The sequence below is a fragment of the Cornus florida genome, unplaced genomic scaffold, assembly GCF_030987335.1.
Source record: "Cornus florida cultivar Cherokee Brave unplaced genomic scaffold, ASM3098733v1 CherokeeBrave_3.0.0_Hap2_Chr09, whole genome shotgun sequence".
Classification (NCBI taxonomy): Eukaryota; Viridiplantae; Streptophyta; class Magnoliopsida; order Cornales; family Cornaceae; genus Cornus; species Cornus florida.
The window spans coordinates 72,406,104-72,415,486 of record NW_026775579.1 but is presented as its reverse complement, the minus strand read 5'-3'; the positions used below and the strand labels follow the sequence as shown (position 1 = coordinate 72,415,486).

The 9,383-nt window shown below is 32.3% G+C and overlaps 1 protein-coding gene across 1 annotated transcript; it reads right to left on the bottom strand.

Annotated features, from left to right (window-relative positions):
- Positions 1 to 5,247: 5,247 nt before the first annotated feature.
- Positions 5,248 to 7,228, bottom strand: LOC132272843 (uncharacterized). The gene is made up of 4 exons (XM_059773921.1): positions 7,161 to 7,228; positions 6,450 to 6,985; positions 6,303 to 6,356; positions 5,248 to 6,075 (listed from the first exon to the last, which is right to left on the bottom strand). The coding sequence occupies exons 1-4, from the start codon at positions 7,226 to 7,228 to the stop codon at positions 5,894 to 5,896; spliced, it is 840 nt and encodes a 279-aa protein (XP_059629904.1). The 3' UTR covers positions 5,248 to 5,893.
- Positions 7,229 to 9,383: the final 2,155 nt, after the last annotated feature.

Below are 9,383 nucleotides of genomic sequence, written 5' to 3'. Positions count from 1 at the left end.
TAGTTAAGATACACCCTAAATCCAATATTGCATAGATCGAGGTATATAACTAAATTGGAGGTGTAATAGTGATACAATCTAGATATGGGATATTAAAGACTTCAAATCCAATAGTGGATATGTCTTTTATAGTAAAGGTGTAGTTCTATATTCTTAATATAACTCAAAGTTAAAAACTTTGAATAAATCAAATAAGGAAGTCAATAGACTTCACCTAGAGGAAAATTCAAAGTAAGTCTACACCTGTGCCACTAAAGAAAATGATATTGCTAACAATAAGCAATTTTAGGGCACAAAGTATACAGTTGCTCTCACCTGGAGAAATCTCTGCAGAGTGTAATATTTCTAAACACAACCTTGTGGCCACATATAAAATTGAAGGTTGTACTAGAGAGCAATTGTACAGTTCATCGAGGGGAATGGGGTTTAAAGCCGAAAGCTAACGAGTCACCTTAATGGAAACCCAACCTAGCTGACTGGAGATCCCAAGATCTAGGTTCAAAGGGACAACAGAAATTCTGAGTGACTCACCAGAAGCACTGGGAAGATATAAATCTTCTACCCATTTCTATGATGAGACAGTGCTACCTACAACGATGATCAGGATAAGTTACGCTTTTAATGACTCTTATACCTTGAAAATTCAAGTGGGGTTTGGTAGGATACTCTTAATAAGAAGTCACCTATATAAGTGTGAAGTGGGGCCGTTTTTATGAGAACTATAAAGGCTAAGTTTTCTAGAGCACTCATTGAATACCAGGACTTGTTCAGGGCCAAAATGAACACAACAATGAGAACCAACTTTGTGAGGAAAGCTACTGTGTGTTTGTTATTGTCTTGGTTTACACAAACGGTTGAACAGTTCAAGACATTGTGTTCACTGGTTAGCCAGTAAATCCGATAGCAATACACTAGAGAAGGTTCAAAGCCAAAAGCCACCTATCCTGATGCTGTAACTTTTCGACTATACTCTCTCTAGTGTCTGCATGATCATCTTTTGCATTTTACGCGAATTTCCATTCATGTGGGGGATTGTTGAAAACGGGGGCATTAAAAACATAAACTTTGGATGAGAATTGAAATAGATTCCGCTAATAATTTTTTACGGATTTCTAGACAAGCGCGTTTCTCTCCGCAAGGAGATGAACGTGGTATATCTACTTTCCGAAATTCGTTTCCGGATGAATGAGAAATTAGCTCCAAAGTGTGGTGTTTTGATAAGCCTAAATGGGTATGCAAAATGTGAGAAGTGTTTGTCCCACATGGAAAAAATGTTAAAACAAATTGAAATTTAAATAAACTGAGTTTAGGATTTGGGCTTGGGTTTGGCCCTAATTGTAAAGTCCAAATTATTCTTTTTTGGAATTTTAGATTGGGCCTAATTTTGGGCTGGGCTTATTTAAATGGGTTTCACAAATGAGTGAGTTTTTTGGGTGGTTGGTTTTTTGAATTAAAAAAACTACTTTTTAGTTTTTCTAAAAGGTTACACCTTTTAAATTAAAAAACCATATTTTAGTTTTTTTAAAGGGTTACACCTTTTAAATTAAAAAACCACTTTTTAGTTTTTTCAAAGGGTTACACCTTTTTCCGAACCATCATGACCCATGGTTGCACCCACTCGAAAAGGCACATTGCAACCTATTGGAATGGATGTGTCTATTGGTGAACAGACACCACGTGAACCATTGCAATCTATTGGAATAAATGTGTCTAGTGGTGAACAGACACCATGTGAACTATTGCAACCTATTGCAATGGTTGTGTCCAATAATGAAGAGAAACACCTCATCCGAAAAGACATTTCTGTTTATATAAATACCCCCCTTTGGATCATTTGCAAATTGTTCATTTTCATTTTCTTCTATCTCCCTCTCTAGACTTGAACCCAACCCAAGTGGGTTCAAACCATAGGTTAAGTGGTCCGAACCACTTAGACCCTAATCCAATTTCATCGAGCCATATTAAGATTGGTCCGAACCACTTGATTCGAATTGCACCCAATTCAGCATTTATATAGCATAGATGCATTTTTAAGTCAGAAAGAGTATTACACGGAGAAGGTTCGCCGTATCCACGAGTTTGTAGTGCTGCTACTGGTGGATGTAGACCGTTGTACCCTAGGAGATAGACGCCACTGAGTCCGTTAGCACCATAGCGGGGCGAATCTGTCTTAAGGACATAGTATCCAATACTAGCCTCGGTCCAGGTTCATTCCTTACATATTATTATTATTTTATTGCTTTATTTTTCATATTTAATTAAATATAGAGTTGCATATTTAATTAATGATTTATTAGCATATTGTTAATTATCTCATGACATATTAGTATAAGGGTTATTATATCTTAAAAGTCACATTAAGCATATATTTTTTTAACATTGTGCACCCGTAACTCACCCAGTGTGATAACCTGCCAGTATCTCGCACCCACCCAAGGCATACCCGCCCACAGTGTCATCACAATCCATCCCCTTTGGAGGCCCGACGTTCCCGTCGGCACACTTCCGGCTGGGTTAGCTCTCATACCATTTATAACAGCCCACTCCACCACATGATATAAGCACATCACCTTTTCCTCACTCAGACGATGTGGGATTGTGCACCCGTAACTCGCTCAATGTGGTAGCCTGTCAGTGCCTCGCACCTGCCTACAGGGTCATCGCAATCCACCCCCCTTGAAGGCCCGACGTCTCCGTCGGCACACTTCTGGCTGGGTTAGCTCTGATACCATTTGTAGCGACCCATTCCATCACATGGTATAATATTATTTGCTTTGGACCTGAGCTTGCACGGTTTTGTTTTTGGACTTTACCTCAAAAGGCCTCATACCATTTGGAAATAACACCACCACATATGAGCACATTACCTATTCCTTACCCAGACGATGTGGGATTGTGCACTCGTAATTCGCGTAATGCGATAGCCCGTTAGTGCCTTGCGCCAGCCCACGGCACACCCACCTATAGGGTCATCACAGAAATGGTTAAAGACTTAATAAATAAATAGAGGTGGAGTTGGCTAGAAAAGGCAAAGAAGAAAATTGGTTGAAGGAGTGAGTATTGTGAAGAAAGGAAACGAGTGTGTAGAGATATAGTTCTTTCTCCGTGAACGTAGGCTTAAAAGTTGGTTGAACCACGTGAAAAAAAAAAAAAAAAAAAAATGTTGTGTGCTTAATTATATATGATTGTATCTCCATATTATGTATGATTGATCTGATGGTGATATGCTTACATATTACTTAAATGAAAGAGGAATTTAATTTCCGACAACTGGCATCAAACCTGGGAGCTGATATTCCTGACAACTCACTGACTCGTCATCTTTACCCACAAACTCACCCATATGTATGAGGCTACACTTACTCTTGTCTCATCTCACTCTTCTATTCTCTTTTCTTCTCTATTCTCTCAACGCATCTTCATCTCTATCTATAGAGCTTCTAACCCATTGCTAGGTGAACAAGTAACACAAATCCTTATTGGGTGAGGAAGACAACTACTTGAGGCTCAAATAATAACTTTGGGCCCATGTTAACAGAACATTTTCAAATAACTATAAATCAAAGCCCAACTCAATAAGAATTTGAGGCCTACATAACAAAAACTATTTAGAATAATTAATTGAATATACTTTTATAATTACATTTTCATATTATTACTTACTTGGAGCCCAAAATGAAATTTTCTGGTTGCTCTCTCCAGGTTCGGCTGCGTGAAAAAAGAAAAAAGTTATACATGATGATTACTTTAGAACATTATTGAAGCATAGAAGATATTTCACAAATCCTATATATACATCAATGGGAATATACTGTAAAGAGAACTATATATCAAACAGACATATATTTTTTATAATTTGATTTCATATTATTACTTACGTGGACCCACAGATGAAATTTTCAGGTCCTTCCCTCGATGTGGTAGTAATGCTACTGCTCCAAAAAAAAAAAAGAAAAAAAAAAAGAAAAGAAAAAAAAGAAGAAGCGCAAAAATTGTATATCATGATTATTAGAGAACATTATAAAAGAAATTGATGATGTTTCACAAATCCTATATATAAATCAATGAGAATATATATAGAGAGATTTATCATATATATATATATATATATATATATATATATATATATGTATGATGCAAGACATAATTTTAGTCAGTTCGAGGCTCTGTTTTAGAACTAAATGAGTGTTTTTAGGTAGAAATTGCCCATTGAGAAAAATTAATTAACTTTAGTTAATGGGTGTGACATAATTTTTCAAGTGAAAATCTTCGTTTATGGCTCTAAAAATATATATTTTTAGTCGAAGGGTGCAAAATATTTTATTTTTAGTTTCCTTGTGTTTTTATGTTTCTTTCTCATCGATTAAAAATATGCATTGTACTGAAAAGTAATGAACCATTCAACTATCTCTACAATATCGATATTCTCTTGCCACTTTGTTTCGTATGGTTGAACCTTAACCTTCTATTTTTGAGGACGAGGAAGTATCACTAAGGGCCTGTTTGGTTTATGTTTTGTTTTTACGTTCTCGTTTTAATTTGAAACAAAACAAGTGTTTTGTTCTTTGATGTTTTGAATAATAATTAGAAGCATGTTTGGTAATGTCTATTTGTTGTAAAAAAAATTTAAACAAAAACATAAAAATATGTTTGGTAAAAAAATATTGTAAACTTGAAAAATATTATGATTAGTTTAAAAAAATTATTTAAGAGATTTTTAATCTGTTTATTTATTATTGTTCATCGCTACCACACATATTGCTATAGTACAAAAATATGTAAAAACAGCAAACGACATTTCGGCACTGTGCAAAACAAAACATTTCTTACCAAACCCATTTTTTTTTCACTTCAATTTTTTTTTTTAATCATTATTCACTGCTACAGTACCTGGCAAAAATAAAAATAAAAATACAAAAAATAAAAAGCAAAACGCATACACCAAACCCGCCTTAAGCTAGTAGAACTTAAATTAGGCAGTATACCGAAAGTTGTAGCCTAATACTAAATATTCACATTTTAAACAAGAAGTTGAGAATTTATTAAAATTAATTTATTCAACTAAAACCAATATAGGAAAAAATATAATTAAATAAAAAAAAATTAAAACAAAAATAAAAAATCAAGGTTATGCATGCGAGAAAGCCTGTACCCACCATCACAACAAAAAAAAAAAAAAAAAAAAAAAAAAAAAAATAATAATAATAATAATAATAATAATAATAAAATAAATAATAATAAAAAAAATCTAATGATAGTCATGAGTATTGTCAATCTTCATTTTTTTCTTTTTTTCTTTTTTTCTAAAAAAAATTATTATTCACTGTTATAGGACCTGACAAAAATAAAAATACGAAAATAAAAAGCAAAACGCATACACCAAACCGGCCTTAAGTAGTAGAACTTAATTTAGGTAGTATACCGAAAGTTGTAGCCTAATATTAAATATACTAAATATTCACATTTTAAACAAGTAGTTGAGAGTTTATTAATATTAATTTATTCAACTAAAACCAATGTAGGAAAAAATATAATTAAAAAAAAAATTAAAACAAAAATAAAAAATCAAGGTTATGCATGCGAGAAAGCCTGTACCAACCATCACAAAAAAAAAAAATAATAATAATAAAAAAAATAAAATAAAAATAAAATAAAATTACCCAGCCTAATGGCAGCCATGAGTATTGTAAACTTTCGCCTAATTAAACATGAATGATGTGATTGATTGTGGACTTATTGGGGGCAGCAGGCTTTCCCATTCCGTTTCAGTTGTAAAAATTAAGATGTATGCAATTAATTAAGGAGAGCAGGTCAAAGTAATAGGAAATTAAGAAAAGAAAAGAAAGAGAAAATAAACAAATAAAGAGAGGATTATTATTTTTTTTTTCGGTAACTAACTATATAAAGAAAAATTAATTAAGTATATGAAGATGTATTTACAGTAATATATCAATCTTTTAAAATATCCCGGTGGAGAGAATACAGACACCATGTCTGCCATTGTATACAAGCCATCTTTAAAATCCATCGGTCCTGATCCCCACTTCAAGATATCCCCAATATCATTTGCCTCCTCTATGAGTTCATGTATCAATAAGACAGAGAGATTTCATTAGGTATTAAATACATATATTTATATTACTATATAAATTAATGAATTTTGCAGCTGGAGATAAGTATGCTCTCCAGCCCTCTATTTTATCAAGGGAGGAGATTGGACAAGTAAGTGAGCCTCACCTACAATTGTCCACTCTCAGGTGTTTTGTATATTGCGTGTGTGTGTATATATATATATTACATACCAAATATCTCGCAGTTAATAAATTCGCTGAACATACTCCAATTTGGAAAATTACCTGAAAGTCAACCAAACAATTTAGTTAATTATAGAGAGGGCACACACAATTAATAGTTTGTATATATATATGTGTGTGTGTGTATGTACGCACTTGTATCTAGTGGCCAAAGTATTCTTGAACAATTAACTAAACTAACTAACAAGTCCCAGTTATGGTAAATTGCAGAGAGGTTGAATGGCAATTCTTCATCCGCATCTGGATTTCCCGATAATGATACAATCCACTCGGGGTTATCGTTAACTAATGCTTCTGATATTGTTGTGTTTGCAGCTCTGGCGGCAATATGAAGTGGTGTGTCACCGTAACCATCTTTGACAAACAGCTTTCCAGCCTTTTCATCACCAGAAAGATCACTGATTGTCTCCATCCTTTTTAAAAGCTCTTCCACCAACTTCACGTTCCCGTGCGAAATGGCAATGTGCATAGGCGTCTCCCCTATTGTGGAAACCCTAGCGTATGCTGCAGCTGGATCTTTATCCAGAAACTCTTTCACTTTTTCCAACTCACCCTTCACCAACCCCATGTATAGGGGTATATATTTAATTATATCATAATCATCATCATATTTAATCTCTCTTTCATCCTCAATTGTAATTGCTACATATGGTGGTGCTGATGGCCTTAACCTGCATATATATGCACATTTAATTAATATATGTATCATCAGAATCAATAATCACTTACCACGAAATGCTTGGCTTCATCTTTCACATGCACTAGTCTGTTTGATGCAGTATTCTGATATATAATGCAAATGTTAGAAAAAAAATGATAAACATATAGAAAGGAATTAGGTCTTACATGATGAGAGGCAAAGGCTGACGCTCCTCTTCACTTTCGCCCACTTGTGGAAGTTTATAGTTATACATATAATCGGTTTACGTCCAACGCTTGCCTTTTATTGTAAAATTTATTATTCCTTCCTCCTCCTCCACGCAAATAAAAAGGTTATTCTTCATACAGGTTTTTTTTTTTTTTTTTTTTTTTTTTTTGTGTGTTTGTGTAAAATTATTAACTGTCACAGTGTTCTGTCACTTTTTATTCCTCTTAATGTCGGATTTTGATGCTAGAACTATAATTATTTCACGGGCACTGATCCTTTACAGTACAACACTCCGGTTGGATTGAACGGCCGTGATTGCATCACATAATAATTTGTAAAATGATCATATATATATGGTGTTTACAGAAAAATCTCAACGTACTCGATCTTTTTTCACAAGTATAATTCTCTACTTTGATTGATGAACTCCTTTTTCACAAGTATAATGCTTTACTTAGCACACAAACTATGATGTTGATACCCGCTTTAGTTATACATGTGATTTAGATGTCTGTTTAAACATGGAGTAAGAGTAAGACTTATAGTGATGAGGATGTCTTCAACAAACTCCCGCACTCATTATAGTATTTTTTTTAAATAATATTTATTCAGTAAGGTGTTTTCGAAATACATTGTTATGTACATCAGTACGTATTTTTTTCCCGGTAATTTGTACATCACAATGTTGTTAGAGCAGTCAATCTATATTTGTTATATGAAAAAAAAAGAAATTTGTTATTTGTTATTGGTATGAAATTAGTGGTGTTCATGATCAAAGGTTAACGCGTAACGAGCCCGACCTTGGAGTTTCCTCAAATTTCAAGCTTCACTTTTGAGGGGGAAAAAAAAACTTTCATTTCTCTTAAATATATGTACACTATGTGCCAATCGATGTCAATATATATATAAACTATTATCAAAAGTATTATTTTTTTAATAATATAAATATACTTTTTTCCTAATTCTATTCTATTTCTACCTCTTAAAAGAGTTGATATTAAACACCAATTCTTCTTTTCATTAAATTAAAACTCTTTAATTTTATTTTATTCAAAAATCTATATCTATAGCTATATATTATTATTATTATTATTATTATAGCTATAGATATATTAATAATATATTGAAACTATTTTGTACTATTATTAAAAGTACAAAAAAGTTTCAGTATATTATTTATATTTATATAATACATTTTTAATAATAAATATACCAATAAAATCCTAAACTCTACCAATTACTCCTAAGAATTAATATACGGAATTATTTTTATATTTAATTTTTTATAATGTACTTAGAATTTTGTATACTTAGAATTTTGTATAGTGTTATTTATTTCAATATATAATATATGCATGTTTATATATAACCAAAAAATAAGAATGCAAAATTATTCTTATATATGTTTTTTTTATCCTTTATAATTCTTTTTATTTTATGCATTTCCACTCAAGTGCAATGGACCTGCGTTTTACTAATATACTTAAATATCTATATTTATACTATTAAAAGTACAAACAGTTAAAGTATATTATTTATAATACATATTTAATGATATAAATTGACATTTTCTATTCTATTATCATTATAACTCTTTCCTTTACCTTTTTTCTAATTGTATTATCTTTCTAACTCTTTTTGCACGATCCGAAGATGGGGATCTTTCCTACAACAAAAGAAAACTGATGATCGACATGGTGTCAGCCGTTTGTCCCGTACCATTTGAGTTACCGACCTCTCCTTTTATATGAGAGTTAATGATAGTCGTATACATCTAAGGAATTGGTTCCCTTAACTTCTCTACCTAGGAGAGTGGAGTTGGGGAACTCCACTATCCATGTTACTCCATCTTTCCTATATTAGTTGTCTATTTTGAATAGCATAACTCTTTAAGGAGATATGCAATTATTATTGTATTGTTACATTTTAAAATTACTAAGTACGAGTAATCATTTTAACTTTAAATATATGTATTATTAAGTTAAGAGAATTTTGTAAAAGTTAAAGGGTAATTATGGAAAAATAGCCTTCAGTTTGTTTTGAAAAGAGAATGGAACGATTAATTTAAACCCCAAGGAGTTGGCCTAGTTAGAAAATACTTGAGCCCTGATCAAGGAAGTATCAGGTTTCAGAATCGATTCTCCTCTAATTGGGACATTCGTGAAAAAAAAAGTCGACTATTAATATGGGACAGTATCGTG

Excerpts from the sequence above, each read along its gene's own strand:
- LOC132272843 (XM_059773921.1), bottom strand. The coding sequence starts at position 7,228 with ATGTATAACTATAAACTTCCACAAGTGGGCGAAAGTGAAGAGGAGCGT. Across the intron at positions 6,986-7,160 it reads CAGCCTTTGCCTCTCATCAT|GTTAAGGCCATCAGCACCAC; the intron begins GTAAGACCTAAT and ends ATATATATGCAG. Across the intron at positions 6,076-6,302 it reads TATTAACTGCGAGATATTTG|AGGAGGCAAATGATATTGGG; the intron begins GTATGTAATATA and ends ATGAACTCATAG.